Here is a 19554-nt window from a genome sequence, read left to right on the forward strand (position 1 = left end):
GGTTAGGTCCGGCAAAGATGGTTCTTCTGATGACCTGCAAAACAGACACCGTGAGCTCGTCACTGAGAAGGGGGGGTACCTCCTTGTGACCACCCTCCGGCGTGAGAATCAGACTAGATTGCTCTTGAATATATGTGTATATTAAGAGAATGACTAGAGCAGATATCAGGTAATATATCAAGATATGAGATATGAGATATGAGATATGAGATAAGATAATACCATTCCAAGGTGTTGGAGTATTTATAGCCGAAGGTAGGTTTCCAAGCAGGTACAGCCGGCTGAATAGTGTTCCTGTTCTGCCAACTGTGGGCTACGCACATGCCATGCTGGTGGTTGGTGGGTAGGCAGCGGCTGATAGTGACCAGGCCGGCTGTGTACTATTCCTGTTCCACCAACTGCAGGCTATGCACGTCCTCCGACAGGTTGGTGAGTAGGCAGCGGCTAATAGTGACATACAGTACAAGAGCGTGCTGCTCGTCATACTGTTGTCAGTGAGCTGTCGTATCTTTGGTCAGATCTTTTGTACATACCTCGTCAGGTACAGTACAAAAGATCCTCCAGTATCATACGGACTGGCTCATTTGGGCGGGAGTTTTCCCGGCTTTGGGCGGGAGTATTCCCGGCTTTGCTCATTCCTTCTTCAGGTGACTACTGAATTATTTTGAGAGTTTAGTGCCTTGTGCGTGTAGCCTTGCTGCGCGGGTAGCCTTCCCTGATGGCTAGTATCCGCTACTGCGGGAACAGGCGGAGTACGTCGACCATTGGGAGGCGTTTCCTGCGGGGACAGCTTGCGTACTGCGCGTAAGGACGTCACGTCTCTGAGCATGGTGGGTCCTGCGGATCCAGTTGGTCTCTGCGCAGACGTCCCTTTAAGTTAAGTCTTGCGGGTTCAACCGCGCAGACGTCCGTTAAGGAGTCTTGCGGGTTCAACTGCGCAGACGTCCTTTTTCAAGGTGAGTCTTTCGGGTCCAACTGGGCTCTGCTGGGACCTACCTCTTCAGAAGGCAAAGAAGTGTCTTTAGTCAGTTTTGTTATTGGAACAAATATAACATGTCTTCCTAGATTTGGCCTTGCTATCTTGCGTAGGTAGTCACAAGCAGATGCTTCAAGTTCATAAACACTTATAACGCCTCCACAAACTCCATGTCAAATCCATTGAGATATTCAAATGATTATATTCTCTTTAGTCAGTTTTAGATTGTAGCTTTTGAAATATTTAATTTGGCTGCTAGGGTTATAAAAAGGTTTCATTTATTGTAAAAGATGTTTCTTTTATGTAAATGATGGGTTTTGCTGAATCATGATGCAAATTAGGTTGATTTTAGAGCTATAATTTGCAATTAGTGCTAACAAAAAATGAAATTTAATGATTATTTGTATGATTTGAACAGATTGCAGATGTGGATATTATTGATGGTGTAGCGTGTACACATCTCTCACTAACCTACTTTTGATCACCAATTTCTCAAAGACCATAAAATTCAGGTTTCTTTAACACGTTCAAGATTCAAGATTATATTTTCTTACCAGTTTATAATTTTTATTAAAAAAACATTTTTTTGTTTATTTGGATAAGGCTTAATTATCATCCAAGTCTTTATGATGAGAACAAGATGAGCACCGAATCCAAACAAATAGAAAGCATCCACCAACCATGGCGTGTGCCTTGAAGACACCATACCAATAAGAAGAACAAATGAAGATGTTTTGCGGGCAATTTCTGTTAAAATCGTGGGAAGAAGAAGCATAATAGCTTTCGTGTTCCTATAAGCATCCCTAAATCCTAAATCTACTGATCCTGATATTGATAATGAAAGTGGATTCGATAGAACCATCTTCTGTATTTGATCATACGGTTTGTAATGATTGATTTTTAAAATCAATAACTGATATTACATTCTCTTCTCCTAGGGTTTTAACATGTTTGCATATGAGTTCAAACAATCTTGGATAGTTTTAATTGATTACGGATTTCATACGGGTTATACGAGATTGAGGCAGTTCATATATGTGGAGCATAGGTTTATATTTGCTGAATATATATTGTGAACATAAGTACACCGAGATCGTAGAAGAAGTCACCTGGACAGTCAATATGTTGCCTCTTGGTGTTGGAAAAATCATATAGAGAATTCTGTAGTGGCCTTATTGCAAGTTTATTTTTCTTTTTAGTAACCACATTTAGATTTGTATGATGACATGCTTATATAAATATATATTTATGGGTAAATTGGATAAAAAATAAGTAGTTTAAGAAGGATCTGTGACCACACAAAAAACCTCTAAAAAAATCATAAATCAAAATTTAAATAAAAAACAAAAAAATAAAAAAAAAACTAAAATGTTTACCTGGTTATTCCCATTAAGAAAAACGTCGAAAATACACAATGTCCAAAAAAAAGACACAATGACGAAAATAAATAAAAAACACAATGATAACTAAAAAGGGGAAAGTGAATACGGTGCTGTTAGCCGTTTAAGCTTACACGTAAAACTTATCAAAATTACGTAGTTTTGATTATATATTTCCTAATTTAACTAAAATCTCATATAATAATGCAAGATTTCCAGCAAACTAAATCAAACATAAGAATAAAAGATGAAGACTAGTAGAACACGAACCATAACAAACCAGTGATAAGAACTCGCATGATCCAAATCAAACAAAATAAAATTCATAAAATAAAATCTAGAACCTATAAATTCAGTATATCCAGAAAAAAATCGCTTTTCAAAACCCCATGAACCGAAATCACACCATCAGAAATTGGAAACCAAAATTGAAATCAAGAAAGAAACCTCATAAATCAAATCGAAATAGACTATTAGAAATGGAATCAAACTTTGCTGTGAGCCAATATGGCACTATGTGCGTTCACCATACCCAAAAGTTCACCAACCCATCTTAAATCACCTCGCACATAATGACATGGATTAAATCAACATTACGAGACATTTTACAAAGTTTTTCTACTTAATTTTAGTCTCCTGAAGATAGCGATTAGGAAGTGGTTACTGTAAATGGAAGACGGGAATGGATTTTAAAGGTTATTTTTTTTTTTAATTTCAATATTTTATCAAAACTACGTAGTTTTTTATGAGTTTTACGTGTAAGATTAGACGGCTAACAGCACCGTATTCACTTTTCCCTAACTAAAAAGGACACAATAAATTGTAAAATATAACACAATGCCAAACAAAATATAACACAATGTTGAGTAATATAACACAATATCAACAAAAAAAGACACAATGCCAAGGAAAAAAGACACAACCAATGACGAAAATAAATAAAAAGACACAATGATATTTTTCTCTCAATATTGTCTTTTTTTTCTTTTTTTAATGAGGAAGACAGTGAATACATTTTTGTGTTTTTACTTTTGTCGTTTTTTTATTAAATTTTAAGTTATGATTTTTTTAATTGATTTTTTAGAGGTTTTTTTATGTGGCTATAAATTTTTCTCATACTTATCATTTTTGTCCCCCGTTTGTAAAATAACTTGACCATATATTTAAAGCATATAAACAATAAAAACGAAATAGTTTCCTTTTTTTAATAATTTTTCCAATCCCGTGTAATACACGTGTTCTAAATCTAATTTTAAATAAATTTGAACATTGTTCATCCAAACATGAACAAGTATAAACTTAAAAACTTTAATCATTATAAACATAAAACAAGTTCAAATGTCAATCATCCAAAATGTGAGGTTGAACTTAAATGGTCTATGTTCAAATTCAAGTTACTAGAGCCAAAATTAAGCCGGCATACATATAATTATTTATATAAGTTTGGCTACTGAATATAATTTTCCTATACAATTTCAAACTATAACTTTCAATCCATAATTAAGTTGGTCTCAAATCTTTGTGAGCCAAACTAAAGCATGCATCTTGAAGATTTGTCAACAGTCAACCTATTGAGACGAGTTCCAGCTGTGCAAAGGTCTTCAAGTTGAGCTCGAGTGTGTAGGCTTTCTTGCAACCATACTCATAACCTGAACTGTACAAAAAGAAGGAAAGACGTGAAATCCTTAGCTACCAGCCTAAGCGTTCCTAAAAAATGGACTCCTGATTTCATTCAGCAAAATTTCTAATTCAAACTGAATAATTGAATTCGAAATAGAAATTCGGTTCGAACAAGAATCTGATTCGAATAAATTTGAATGTTGAACACTCATGCTTGTTATCAAATATTTATTCGAATTTCCGATATTCAAGTCCAATTTGAATGCTGAACACTCATGCTTGTTATCAAATATGCCTGAACTCACTTTAATAGGACAATTCATATGCTTCAATTTTAGTAGCATGCAAAAAACCTTTAGGGCGTGTTTGTTTCACATAATGGAATGGAATTCGAATTGGAATTTGCATAGGGTTTGAAATTGGAAGGATTTGGATTTGGAATCTGAACATTCCAATAGGAATTGGAATCTGAAGAAATTGAAATCCAATTTCATTTTTGATGTGTTCGTTTGACAAATGAAATAGAATTGGTTTTTTTTAATGGAGATAGCGACGGAAACATTTTAGTTTTTTTTTAGATTTTCTTTATATATATTTTGCGTTATGATTTTCTTATTATCTTTTTGAATATTTTTTTAGGGGTTTTCTATTAAGATCAAAAACCCTTCAAAAAAATATTCAAAAAATAATAATAAAAAATTCATAACTCAAAATATAAATCGAAAACAAAAAAAAAGTAAAAAAACCAAAATATTTTATTCGTTGTTCTTGCTAAAAAAAACAACTCGAGAAAAGATTCCAACGAATTCACTTGAAATCCTCCACATTTTGGAAGGATTTAGAATCCCTTTATTTAAAGGAATTTGAAGGGATTGAATTCCAATTCCTTGACAACCGAACGCACCAAAAGGAAATTAAGATTCCAATTCCAACGAAACGAACACGCCATGTCATGGGATTTTAATTCCAATTCCTTTTAATTTCCATGAATTCTTTGAAACGAACACAATCTTACTGACCAATTAAGGTCAGTCAGTTTCTCATATGTAAATAGTTCAAACATGTATTTGCAATGTTTGGCAAGTCGTATTTATTGTAAGATGTTTACAATTTATAAAAGTCAATACCGTTTAATATGAGAAAATGAAAATTGCGGCCTGCTAATAACCTGGCCCATGTCTAGTTATTCTAAATAGACCATGAGTCCATGACCCAAGTAGGTCCACTTATTTTATTTTTCTAGTATTTTCGTTAGGCCCACTTTCAATAATTTTGCACACCTTATTTCATTAATTGTGCAACTCTAATGGCCCATTGGGCTAAACCGAGAGGTCCTAGCCTACACACCTCTCCAACACTTCTCCCTCACCACTTCACTCAGTGAGATTCCTCTCTATATACACTTGTTATACAGACTTGACTGTCGGAGGGTAGTTTGAGACCACGACTAAGGCATTATTTTAGTTAAAAATTGTAGTGATTTTAATAAATATTGTGTTTATGTCAGTTTCGTGTTAATAGAAGCTTTCTTTAGTAAAGATAATAAGGTGGTTTTTTTTTTGGTAGCTTAGAGGATGCCAGACAGTCTAAATAAATTAATAACTTTTTTCTTGATGACTATTATGTAGGAGGTGGGTAATAATAATAATAAAATATATTAATAAAAATAATAAGATCATCTATTTATACATTTGGGAAATTGTAGTACGCATACTGTATACATATTCAAATGAAAATAATATGACATACAACATACATATACTTAACTTGATTCATATTGCCGTGTTTGAATCTTGAATTGACAATCTTCAACGAGTACTTTAGTGTCTTCATGCATGATCCTTTGCTTCACTCGTTGAGTTAAGTTGGGGTTGTCGATCGTGATGAAACCAGGCCTGAACCGTGTTGACCATCGCCTATCTCATGTTGACCACACCTCCGAGTGTTTGCACCGAGTACCTTTCTATAAGAATGAACAAACCAGCATTGACGGTTGTGGCTGAGGATTCATGTTTAACACGGGTCCCTTAAAACAAATTCTCGGCTACCTCGGTGAACCCTTCTGTCTCTTAGGGTACAGCAGGCGAAGTAGCATGTACTGCCAAGATTAACCTAGCACCCGAACAATAGTTGAAACATGAGATCGGATCAAGATGGTTGGAATCGATTTTGGTTCAGAGAATTTGGTTGCATGAAAGACTTGTGTGCCTTGTGTTGCGGTGTGTATGTCTGGGTGTGTTGAACATCTCACCATCATCCTCTATTTGTAGGGTGTTCACACACTCATGCATGCATACAACTGTCACATACTCATGCATGGCTGACACTTGTCACGCATGCATTTCTGGCTATGGCACAAGTTATTAACACTTGTCACGCATGCATGCAGCTCTAGTTATGACACAAGTCCATGACACTTGTCATACATGCACACAGTCCTTGACACTTTACGCACATGCAATCCTTGATGACACTTGGCATGCAACACATGCATGCCTCGCACATGACATAAGGCAATAACACTAAGGCAGCCTCGTACCCAAGCCGATGCACGTCGGGTGCTCTGCACCGTTGGTAAAAGCCAATAAACTTATCTTGTCATACAAGAATAAAATCTTGTGAGTTCTCCTAGTTATAAGCAACACACAAGTTTATCTAGTAACGTGGGACAAACTCATTTGTCCATTTCACCAATACTCAATTCTCAAACACAATTTCAATTTTAAGTAACGCTATCGCATTCATCTTTACTCGTTGGATACATTATAATTTAATATATTAGTAACAAATACTAATAAATATTATTTGCCCAACTTTTTACAACATATCACATATAAACAACATATTAGATCATTTGTATATCATATAAAGAGTAAACTTACGTTTAATAAATCTTTTAACATCTAATAATGAGTCGCTAAGTTTCCCTACTCTTTAGTCTACATAATTAAAGCAACCTACTCTGACCATAATGTTAACTAATTAAGTTTAACCATTTCTAATAGTTTGATAACGTCATAAAACTAAAAAGTGAATTTAACTTACTAACACCATTATTTAGCCTTCCAATTTGAATTACAATATAAATCCACATGAACTCCCCAAAACACTCAACGTGCATAAACATAGGAACATGACCAACGAATTTTACCAACTTAAATAACAAATGAAATAGATAATCAATCTACCATCATAATTCATAAATGAACATAAACCATCATTCAAGGAATGACTGTTCAGTCCTCGGAGTTTCACCAACCAAAATTCAAGTTTCAATATTTACACCTATGGTTCCTCAATCCTAATCAATAAACTGCATTCCAAAGTTGACAACTAGGTTCCTGACAATTCCATACCATTGCAAGTGTCTCATCTACCTTCAACACACAACTCCTAGTCTACTACACCAATTATTACCTATACTTAAACCAGTGTAAATTAAACTTCTCACCAATTATATTATATATATTACAATTATGGGAGATTTAGGCTTCTAAAGTTGTACCTTATGTTTTAGGGGTTGTGCATATTGTTTAATGTTTACATCTGAATTTAATGAATTAACACGCAGCAACGCATGCGTGTGGTTGAACGTTTTTGTATACCTTCCCCGTCTAACGACCCCATCGTAACGTGTAGATATTAAGTTGACTTAGTTATTTTTTTTCTTCTATATTTTATGTTTCGGTCTAATTTCTATGTGTTAACACATGTGAGCGTGTGTAGTTTTACATTTTTACGTCTACTTTTTGTTCAGTTTTCTTAATGGTTGATGTTAGTTACTGGCTACGGGAGAGAGGATGACGAACGAAGGCAATGGTGATAACTTCATGCTTTCAAGTGGAGTGGATAAGTAAATACACGGTTTTACACCTCCGCCGCAACGCGAGGGTGTGTTAATACTAGTTTAAAGTATTTCATAAGTTAGACTAAAAATAAGATGTTACGGTATTAATGTTGAAACTCAACCTTCAGGGATCATGGAACAAAGCTTGAAATTTACAGTTCTTTGCAAATGTCTCGATCGAATACGCAACGAATCGAGTTTAACCTCTAGTGAAACTACACGATTTAACGTTGTTTTTTTCTACCTCTAATGACGTTATACGTTTATTATGTCTTCTTATTACGATTTAACTTGTAATTCATTGCCAAGGGTCAGGGCCAGATCCGAGATAGCAAAAAAAAATTTACTGGGCCTAAGGCGAAATCTTTTTAGGCCTAAGTAGGAGTATTTTATTGGGTTTAAATAGTTCAATTTTTATATGAGCTTACTTAGTTATAATTTGGGTTGTGTTAAAAAAATTTTATTAAAAAAAAATTAAACATATCTCAAGTGAGGCTAGAACTCACAACCACTAGTCAAAGCTACTAGTTATGTAATTATGTTTAAACATTAAATATACATATTGTTTTTAATAAAAATACGTATAATTTTTTTCAAAAAAAAAACGGTCCTAACGTGATGTTGGGCCTGTGGTCGTCGAGCCCCCAGCCACCCTAAGGGCCAGCCTTGCCAATGGGTAATCAGTGCTAACAGAAAACTTGGGTTATAGTACCTCACTGGGCCACTTGGCCGAAGACATTCATTTTGTTATGATTTTGTTCAGGTACCGTAACGAATATGACGAAAACCGATCAAATTCGCGCAGAGTCGCCGCGTTTTGTTTTAGCTCAAGGACTGTAACGATCGTAACCAAAACCGACCGAATATCGATTTTTTTTGTTCTAGCACCGTAACGAACCTGACGAAAACTAATCGAATTTGCGTAGACTCACCGACTCAACGCTCGAGTTTTACCAACCGACTCCACCTCATTGGTCCACCTAAATTTTTAGAATTTTTTTTTGTTTATATATGGTTTTAATTCTGGTATAATAACGCACGTGATAAAAACCGACCAAATTCGTGTCGACTTACCGCCTCAACGCTTAGGACCAACGACGCTTGGGTTTACCACCGTCCGGGTTTTACCAACCTGCCCGGCGCAACGCGCTGAGTAAAACATTAGTTTTAGTTAAATTTGCAATATATTGAAGTCTTGTTTTGCTACATGATCACATTCTTTTTAAACTCGTTTTTATATAAACAATGATTACATCGAAACAGAAGACAAACAACAACAAACTGCGTCGCTTTGGCTACCCTCTCTTGAATTACAAAATCTAATATTTTCTTTTAAAAACTACATTGACTTATATTTGGGTCATAACCTGATAAACGCGCTTAAGTAACTCCACAGCTTTAGTATTGAACATCTTGCATCAAGTATTGGAGTATTGGTACGATATGAAAAAATAGATAACGATACCGTATTTGAAATAATAAAATAATAATTGTTGAAGACCGACTCACGAAACAACAATTTACTATAAATACTCACCAACACCCACAATTACAAACCCTTAACAAACAATTTCCATCTTTGTTTTTGTTCATCTTCTTAGCAAATTCACCTGTAATTAATTATATATCTACCTGCAAGCAATCAATCAATCAATCAAGCTCTTCACGCACACATGGTGGAGACACGCCGCGGCTCGTCTTCATCCAAACGCACACTCTCTTCTTCTTCTTCCTCTTCGTTACCTAAAGCCAAACGCTCCAAGGTATTATTATTATTATTATTATTGCAATCCCCCAATTTTCATCACCTAGGGTTTCCAAAACCCTAGCTTTTGTTTTCTTACCTATCTTCCGAATTGGTTTAATATTTGAGCAATTCGGTGGTGGCAGGCTGCTGCATGCTCACCGCCGGAGCTGGCGGTGAAGGATTCCGGTAAGCCGGAGCTCCGATCGGAGAATGTTGAGCATGATGAGGCTCCAGTGGATGTCAAGCCTTCGATTTTACTAGGTGTTTATTGAGTTCTTGATTGCATGAACCTGTTTTTGGCTGTATACTGTTTCTGACAGGTTTTGATGGTGGTTGCAGGTGATTCGGTGATCGGAGTAGAGGCGAATGAGGAGAAAGAGGGTTCTGCGGTGCCGAATCGGTTAAAGAATATGATTGTTTCTCAATCCTCTGAGGTTTTATTAATATGATTGTTAGCAATTTTAATTTCATTATCTCAAGATTTGATTTTTTTTGTCAGTTTTATATTTGCTATTTTATATTTGATTAACTCATGTTGGAATTAATGTAATCTCATAAATTTGCTATCTTTTTTATATACAGACTCCAGTTGTTCAGGTGGAGGCCGAGCCTGCGATGTCACCAGGTGTTTATTGAGCTCTTAGCTTTTGTTTCTTGATTGCATGAATCTTTTTTTAGTTTCTGACTGCCTTCGATGGCCGTTGCAGGGGATTCTGTGATCGGAGTAGAGGCAGACACTGCAAAGAACAGACTGTCAAAACCTAGTGCATGGGGAAAGCTTATTTCCCAATCCTCTGAGGTTTTATTAAAATGATTATTTGAAATTTTAATCTTAATATTTCAATATGCCTCCACCTATGAATCTATGATGTTTGAATTGAAGTTTCTTATTTTTCTCTATTGCAAGATTTGATTTCTTTTTCCTCTTCAATTTTATATTTCCTTGTATTGTCATGCAAAACTCTATTAACAAGTCTTTATGCTAATTTATTTGGTTAACTCATGTTGGAATTTATGCAATCTTACAAAATTTGCTATTTTTGATTTACAGACTCCTCATATTGCTATGGACCATCCTGTATTCACTGTTGGTCAAGGAAGCCAATACGACTTGTGGGTTGCCGATACATCCATCAGCAAACCATTCTGTAGTCTTCGGTACATAGAGCAAGTGGTAATCTTTTCTTTCATTAAATTTTCTTTTGGGATTTCTTATTATCAGTTTACATTATACATAAAGAAAAGGTTTTGCTAGATTTATTATGTTTATTTTACACAGAAAGGAGCTTCATCTGTTACATTGCTTGAAATCGGGGGTGGTAAAGGTGTTGTCAAAGTCAATGGAAAGATCTATCCTAAAAGGTCAACTGTCCCACTTAAATCAGGAGATGAAGTAGTCTTCAGCGCATCGGGAAAGCATGCTTATGTATCCTAACCACGTCATTCATGTTTTCATATTTCAATCTTGTTCACCCTTTGTCTTATGTGTTTCCTTAACATACTGTCAGATATTTCAGAAACTGTCAAAGGATGCTGTCACTACAAGCATGACGGCTTCATTTAGTATATTACAACCGCATAACGATCCATTAAAAAAAATGCAATTTGAGGCAAGATCTCGAGACCCGTCTGCTGTTGCAGGAGCATCAATTCTAGCATCTTTGTCAAACGCCCAGAAAAGATTGTCACTTCTCTCGCCATCTCATAATGCTTTACAGACTGAAGCGCCAGTTCTACCGGTTGACACAAAGGATGATCAGCAAAAGGTTCCCTTCAATGAGAAAGCTGTTTTACATGACGCAAAACCTCATGAATTACGTCTATCTATGCGTATGCGTGCTGCTGAGATGGATATATCCAAGCTTCTTGATAAAACAAGGGAAATGAAAGAACTTCTTAAGAATGTTAATCTTCCGGTTCCATTATCAGCACCATTATCAGCACGGAATCAAGCATATAAGGATACCTTAATCCAACGAATTCTTGATCCTAATATGATTGAAGTTTCATTTGATAATTTTCCATATTACATAAGGTGCTCTCTTTAGACTTTCTTCTTATCATGTAAATAGCACGTACTGTATTAATAAGTTGCTATGTTGTTTGAATTTTACAGTGAAACCACAAAAAGTCTACTGACTGCTTCGACTTATATACATCTGAAGTGTAACAAGTTTGTGAAGTACTCCTCAACTCTGCCTACTTTATCTTCTAGAATACTACTATCTGGGCCAGCAGGTACATCTTTGATTCGTTTCTTTTTCTAAAGAATGCATCTCTTATTGTTCTATATTGTATGTTCGTTAGGTTCAGAAATATACCAAGAAACATTGACGAAGGCTCTTGCAAAACATTTTGGTGCTCGTTTGCTCTTGGTCGATTCTCTTTCATCACCTGGTGTAAGCTTCTTATCATATATTTAGTTTATAATATTACTTACCTGCATTATTGTTAAGGTACAATTTTATCACAATGATAATCGAAACCTGTTAAAATTTTTCTTTTTGGAGGTATGCATTGCATATAGACATTCTGTTAGGATTAAACGCACACACGAAACCGAACACGACACGAAAGCAATAAACGAACACGAGGATTTAACGTGGTTCGGTCTAAACTGACCTACGTCCACGGGTGGCAGCTAGGTATATCTTTATTGAGTGACCAAATATTACAAGTACATAATGTTGTTTATATAGAGACTGAACTAGGGTTAGTAAATTATTATGCAAGAAATCTAAACCGGGCCGGGCTTGGGCCCGACCGCCCACACCCGTCTCCTCTTTTGACTTCATATAATAAACCGGGCCAATAAGGCCTACGAACCCAACAATCTCCCACTCGGAGGCCTTGAGTACTCTAGTCTGCACTCCTGATTGTACTTCTGTAATCTGAACATTAAACTTCTTCTAGTTGCCACCGCCTTCTCATCAATTAACCTGAAGGCCCGTTGAAGCTCCCCGGAGCTCCAACACGTCAGTCACGGCTAAAACTGCCCCTGACCCGTTCTCTGTCCCTACCGGCTCCCGCTGAAACAAACTACCGGATCCCGAGATACTCTGAGAACAAACACTCTCCATATTCAGCAAGTAATTCACTGGAGAGACTTTTACAGCTGGAATACTGGTTTTCTTAATCCACTGTCGACCTGGAACTGTAACTGAAACACGACCTGTGCTCCCACTGTCACGATGTCCCCCAACTGATTTAACCTTCCTAGCTCGTTCATCCTGAATCTTCACTTTGGCTCTGGGTTTGTTACTTGCAAAACGAACCTTCTTCTGCCCACGAGATTCTGTGAACCGGATTTTGTCTTTCACCAAAACTGGATCCACTCCTTTCGATGACATGCCGACCATATACAATGAACCAATTTTCTTTCCACGAGCAACAACGAGATTCCCTTTGACTACTTTCCACTGCCCATTCCCGAACTTAACATCGTGCCCTTGGTCATCCAACTGCCCAACTGAAATCAAACGTTTCTTCAAACTTGGAATAACCCTCACGTCTTTCAAAGTCCAAGAAGTACCGGCTGAAGTTATCAAATCAACGTCTCCCATACCCGTAACCTCTAAAATATCATCATTCGCTAGTCGAACCTTTCCAAAATCCCCAAATTTAAGATTGTTCATCGTTTCATTACAGTGAGTGGCATGAAACGATGCACCAGAATCCATCACCCAAGCATCAACGCTACTCTCAACACTACAAACCAAAGCCTCATCACCACTGACCCCGTCATCTGTGTCGTTTCTGTAACGTTCACCTCTTTCTTACCATTCGGACACTGATTCCTGAAGTGTCCTTTCTCTTTACAACCCCAACATTCAATATCCTTACGAGTCTTAGACTGACTCCTCTTCCTGCTCCCACTGCCTCGCTGTTTTCCCCTACCTCTACCTTCCGTGACTAGCATATTGCCTGATGATTCACCTGAACTTCTGCGTCTTGAATCTTCTCCCAGAATCAGATCTCGAATCCCATCGAAAGTAATATTTGTAGACGAACTACAAACTGCAGTCACTGTTTCCGACCAACTGTCGGGCAAAGAGGATAATAACAAGAGGCCTTGAACTTCATCATCAAACTTAATGTCAACTGACACTAAGCGGGACAAGATCGAATTAAGATTATTGATATGAGTTGTAACTGACCCACCCTCTTTCATTCTTGTTGTCACTAGCTCTCGGATAAGATAGACTTTATTCGCTGCCGAAGGCTTCTCATACATGTTGGATAGTGCCTCCATCATACCACGGGCTGTGGTTTCTTTCATGATGTTAAACGCCACATCTTCCGACAACGACAAAGTAATACAAGCCCTAGCTTTCTTGTCTAACTTCTTCCAATCTGCTTCTGACATCTTTTCTGGTTTTTCATCCTCGAACACTACATCCAAGTCTTTCTGACAAAGTAGTGCCTCAATCTGCATCTTCCACCAACCGAACTTCTGTCCGTCAAACTTCTGTATCGAAACCTTTCCGTCTTCTGCCATAACAATGACTAAAACGAAAAACTGGATAAAAACAGAGATAGACACAACAATGGCACGGGCCTGAACTTAACGACTGTTCTACTAAACTCTGTTAAAAAAATCAACCTATTTATACGCAGCGGAATATCGAACTGAAAATCAGAAACTGAAACTTTAAACTGAAACGATAAAACCTGACAAACGCGGTTGGCACTGGTTCTCCGTTTTTTTAACGCTTCTTCTGACTTAAAACTGTTCTTCAACGAAAAATAGGATCTTGATTCAACTATTCTTGACTCGTACTTTGCAAAATAGAATCTCGACCCTTGCTTAAATGGATCTCGGGCCCAACAAAATAAACAAGCTAGACCCTCTCAAAAAATTAAACAATCTGGATAAAGTTGGTGGCCATTGAACTCCCTTGTCAACAAAATAATATTGTTTTTCCTTGTCTTTTCCTAGTCTGGCATGAATCTCAAGAGAAAAATAATAATACAAACCCTTCTTTTCTTCTCTGTTCAAACGCCACTAGCGGAAACAAAAGAGACAACCTGGAATCGAACAATACGATGCTTACAGCTTTCAAACGGAACCAACAAAAAAAAAACTCAGATCGCGCGGGCTGGGTTTAGTAGCGGCGAAACGACGGCGGAAACCCTAACGGCGATCGGAAAACCGTAGGCGGCGGCGGAACCCTAGCGCAGTAGGGTGGCGGCGGCTGGATGGTTTGGCGGCGACTCGGCTGGTTCAACGTGTTCTTCGCGTGATCTGAACCTAAGCTCTAGATACCACTTGTCAGGATTAAACGCACACACGAAACCGAACACGACACGAAAGCAATAAACGAACACGAGGATTTAACGTGGTTCGGTCTAAACTGACCTACGTCCACGGGTGGCAGCTAGGTATATCTTTATTGAGTGACCAAATATTACAAGTACATAATGTTGTTTATATAGAGACTGAACTAGGGTTAGTAAATTATTATGCAAGAAATCTAAACCGGGCCGGGCTTGGGCCCGACCGCCCACACCCGTCTCCTCTTTTGACTTCATATAATAAACCGGGCCAATAAGGCCTACGAACCCAACACATTCAATGACTTTCAACCTGTTTTGACAGTGTTCCAATGTAGTAGTTTTTTTTAACTTGATGTGTTTGAGATAAAACGCAACCCAAATTGAACCATTTATGTTGTCCAGTTCATACCTCTAATATCTTGTTCCATGATTTGTTCGGCTATCATATCAGGGATCGACGTTTAAAGTAGTTGACACTTCACTAAAGGAGAGCACAAGGGCTGAAAGGGGAAACCTTTTCATAAAAAGGGCTACACCTGCAGGTGCTATGCATTCAAGAAAACCAACATCGAGTACTGAGGCTGACATAGCATGTGGTGGATCCGCATATTCTCGTGCTGTAGCAAAATATGAAGCATCCACTGCATCATCAAAACGTTACACTTTCAAAGAAGGTATATAACTGTATAATACTTGCATTTTGTATGGTGTTTGTTACTCGCGTATCTATTTGTGTATAATGTAATGAAAACCATCATTTGGCAGGTGATAGAGTTAAATATGTGGGATCTTTGCACTCTGGTTTTGGTCATCCACCTGCTATAAGGTATCCTTAATTCTAGTCCTGTTTGGTGAATATGTAGATTTATGGCTTTTAAGTATACTTTTTGCATACATTTTGTAGTGGTCCAGTGTACGGTTATAAGGGAAAGGTATTGCTTGCATTTGGCGAAAATTGGTCTTCCAAGGTTGGAGTCAGATTCGATAAGCAAATTACAGAGGGCAATGATCTTGGTGGTATATGTGAAAAAGATCATGGTTTTTTCTGTCCTGGTAACACTAGCATTCATTTGATCCCTAACATTTAAATTTTTATAGCGACATGCTGATTGATTAAAAAAATGCTTTTGTGGGATTATATGCAGCTGCTTTTCTTCGTATAGATTCTTCCAGTTCAGATGACGTTGAGAAGCTTGCTATTAGTCAACTTTTTGAGGCATGCTTGAAGCCTTTTTTCTTTCTTGACTTCATATTGTTTTCTTTGATTGTTTTTTCACATAATATATGTTAATATTTCTTTTTGTATTTACTCTGAACACCAAATTTATATCTTGCAGGTTGCTCTTAAAGAAAGTAAAAGTAGTCCTTTGATTATGTTTATAAAAGATATTGAGAAGTCAATGCTGGGGAACCCCGAAACCTATACTTCTGTCAGACGGGAGCTTGAGAAATTGCCTCCGAATGTGGTTGTCATTGCTTCACATGTTCAGATAGACAATCAGAAAGAAAAAGTAAGATATTATCAAGTTTTATATTGCCAATTATCTAAAGTTTCATATTTTCTTTTAGTTTCTAATTTTAAGAAATGCAGTCTCATCCTGGTGGATTACTCTTCACAAAGTTCAGGAGCAGTGCTTTGCTTGACTTGGCTTTTCAGGTATGCATCGACTTTTATCATTGGTCAACTTTCAATCATAATAGTGGAACCACATCTTTATCAGAATGAATGTACATTTTTGCGCATTTGGTAACTGTTAATCACCATTAAACTTAGAGAAACACATGCACTTTAAACAACATCATTAGGGTCTGATGAAACGGTGCTGGTTTTTTTTTCAGGATAATTTTGGTAAACCACATGATAAAAGCAAAGAAACACCTAAAGCCATGAAGCAGCTCTCCCGCCTTTTTCCTAACAAAGTGACAGTACAGACACCTCAGGTAACTAAAATCCGTTTTACTCTAGTGGTTTGTCTTTGCAAATGTTTGATGATGTCAGTTGATATTTATTATGATAAATATGCCAGGATGAAGCAATACTTTCAGATTGGAAGCAACAGCTAGACCGAGATACAGAGACCTTGAAGTTACAGTCAAATACTGCCAGCCTTCGTGCAGTGAGTGCCATGCTATCTGATCGTCAGCATTTATTTGGTTTTATTGAAATAATATGAATTAGTAGTCATATTTGGCACACCGATCATTATAAAGCGTTTCTTAATTTCAGGTTCTGGATCGAGTTGGTCTTGGTTGCTCCGATCTGGAAAGAACGTGCATAAAAGATCAAACCTTGACAAATGAAGGTAGGTCACATTTCATTCTATTCCACTTGTTGCTATGTTCCATTTTTACATATTTAGTTTTTTAAGTTAACTTACTTTACTTTTGGTTATATTAGATGCTGAAAAAGTTGTTGGATGGGCTCTTAGTCATCACTTTATGCAGAGCTCTGAGCCTTTTGCCAAAGATGCCAAAATTGTCGTCGGTAGTGAAAGGTACTTATGTAAAATAATTAAAAAAAACAAAAACAAGCCGGGTACTCTATAGATTATATATGCATGCTTACTTTCTGTTTTGTGTTTTCAATTATAGCATCAAATATGGTCTCGATATGTTGCATGATATTCAGAATGAGAGTAAAAGCTCAACGAATTCACTTAAGGTAAAAATTATGCCTGCTTCTTTTTATCATAGAACATTAATGACAACATAGTAGGTTTCCACAAGTCCGAATTGGTTGACTTTCAGGTAATAATTTTTATTTGATGTATTTGGTATGAAGTATAACCCAAGTTTTTTGGGATCCACCTTTGTGTCTTCTCACCGTATGCAAATAAACTCGCAAGCACGTCTTCATAGTTTTTGATATCATATAAACACAAAGAATGAAGTAAATTATAAAAAGGTCTAATATTCTAGTTGTGATGCCATTGCAGGATGTAGTTACTGAAAATGAATTTGAGAAGAGAATTCTAGCTGAAGTTATTCCACCGAGTGAAATTGGTCTCTCTTTTAATGATATTGGAGCTCTAGAATCAGTTAAGGATACCTTAAAAGAATTGGTGATGCTGCCTCTTCAAAGGCCGGATTTGTTTTGCAAAGGACAGTTAACAAAGGTGAAAACCGGAGTTATTTCACATCAAAACCTTTTGTTTTTAATATTGAAAAGTTTAGTCAATTCTAATATTGCATCTTTTCAGCCTTGCAAAGGAATTTTGCTTTTTGGGCCACCTGGTACGGGTAAGACAATGCTTGCGAAAGCAGTTGCAACTGAAGCAGGTGCTAATTTTATCAACATTTCAATGTCAAGCATTACTTCAAAGGTAATTTTTTTGGGTGTTATGGATGATGACTAGAGCATAAAAATGAACCTTCATCATAGAAATTAATAATTATCTTTTGAATTTTTTGTAGTGGTTTGGTGATGCAGAGAAGTATGTCAAAGCAGTTTTTTCTCTTGCAAGTAAAATTGCTCCTAGTGTTGTGTTTGTTGATGAGGTTAGTAATTACACTTCTAAACACATATATTATTAAGTGGATTGTCATTTTATCTTTGCAATAAAAACTAGTTTTGATCATTTACTGATTCAACAACATGATGTACTTCCTTTTTATTGTTTGATAGGTTGACAGCATGTTGGGAAGACGTGAAAATTCTAATGAGCATGAAGCAACGCGTAAAATGAAAAATGAATTTATGATAAATTGGGATGGCTTGCGTACAAAGGATAGAGAGCGTGTACTTGTACTTGGTGCAACTAATAGGCCTTTTGATCTTGATGAAGCTGTAATTAGGAGATTACCTCGAAGGTATGTGTTTCCCTGATTAATATTATTATTTTTACAATAATGAACTAGTTTTTTTTTTAATCAAATAAAATGGTTTCTGCAATATGGTGTTTTGGTGCAGGTTGATGGTGAATTTACCAGATGCTCCAAACAGGGAGAAGATTTTGAAAGTGATATTAGCAAAAGAGGAACTGGGGCCGGATGTTGATCTTGAAGCTGTGGCTAATATGACATATGGCTACTCGGGAAGTGATTTGAAGGTCTTTTATATTTTCTCTCTTTGATTGCATCTTTTTTTATATTTAACATGCATTATGTTTGTTTTTTTGTTGACATTTGTGTTTTTTGTCTCTTGAATTCCAGAATCTCTGTGTGGCTGCTGCACATTTTCCAATAAGAGAAATCTTGGACAAGGAAAAGAAGGTTTGTTTCTTTGATGATGATCAAACGTTATCAACTCTTGATGTGAGCTGTATTGCTTTTATGGAATCATGTTTTAAATATTTGTAATATACAGGAAAAGGCTACTGCATTGGCAGAAAATAAACCGGTGCCTCCTTTGCATAGCAGCGCAGATGTCCGTCCCTTAAGTTTCGATGATTTCAAAAATGCACATGAACAGGTACTTTGCATAAACAACAATATTATCCGTGTGGCGTTTGATATTTATTGATAGTTTGAAATATATAAATATCATGTGCAGGTGTGCGCGAGTGTATCTTCAGAGTCGGCAAACATGAACGAGCTGTTGCAATGGAACGAGTTATATGGAGAAGGCGGTTCTAGGAAAAAGAAACCTCTGAGCTACTTCATGTGATTTAAGTGTATAGTAAAATCTTGCTCCTCCCCGGAAGCTCTTTAGGTTTCTGTTTTATGTATATTAATTGGTTAACTTATGATGCTCAGTATACTAATTAAT

The 19554-nt window shown here is 36.7% G+C and overlaps 1 protein-coding gene across 1 annotated transcript; it reads left to right on the forward strand.

Annotated features, from left to right (window-relative positions):
* Window positions 1-9895: 9895 nt before the first annotated feature.
* LOC143539671 (uncharacterized) lies at window positions 9896-19458 on the forward strand. The gene is made up of 27 exons (XM_077032922.1): window positions 9896-9958; window positions 10152-10194; window positions 10277-10368; window positions 10621-10743; window positions 10849-10995; window positions 11078-11604; window positions 11686-11807; window positions 11877-11968; window positions 15298-15520; window positions 15612-15672; window positions 15751-15899; window positions 15992-16062; window positions 16184-16357; window positions 16438-16503; window positions 16686-16787; window positions 16874-16963; window positions 17074-17149; window positions 17245-17341; window positions 17439-17508; window positions 17783-17962; window positions 18047-18169; window positions 18261-18344; window positions 18472-18656; window positions 18757-18895; window positions 18999-19058; window positions 19153-19257; window positions 19339-19458. The coding sequence occupies exons 1-27, from the start codon at window positions 9896-9898 to the stop codon at window positions 19450-19452; spliced, it is 3378 nt and encodes a 1125-aa protein (XP_076889037.1). The 3' UTR covers window positions 19453-19458.
* Window positions 19459-19554: the final 96 nt, after the last annotated feature.

The sequence above is a fragment of the Bidens hawaiensis genome, unplaced genomic scaffold, assembly GCF_021521415.1.
Source record: "Bidens hawaiensis isolate Kalapana, Puna unplaced genomic scaffold, B.hawaiensis_p1.1 tig00011963_1, whole genome shotgun sequence".
Lineage (NCBI taxonomy): Eukaryota > Viridiplantae > Streptophyta > Magnoliopsida > Asterales > Asteraceae > Bidens > Bidens hawaiensis.

Excerpts from the sequence above, each read along its gene's own strand:
- LOC143539671 (XM_077032922.1), top strand. The coding sequence starts at position 9,896 with ATGGTGGTTGCAGGTGATTCGGTGATCGGAGTAGAGGCGAATGAGGAG. Across the intron at positions 11,605-11,685 it reads AATTTTCCATATTACATAAG|TGAAACCACAAAAAGTCTAC; the intron begins GTGCTCTCTTTA and ends TGAATTTTACAG. Across the intron at positions 16,063-16,183 it reads CTATTAGTCAACTTTTTGAG|GTTGCTCTTAAAGAAAGTAA; the intron begins GCATGCTTGAAG and ends TATATCTTGCAG.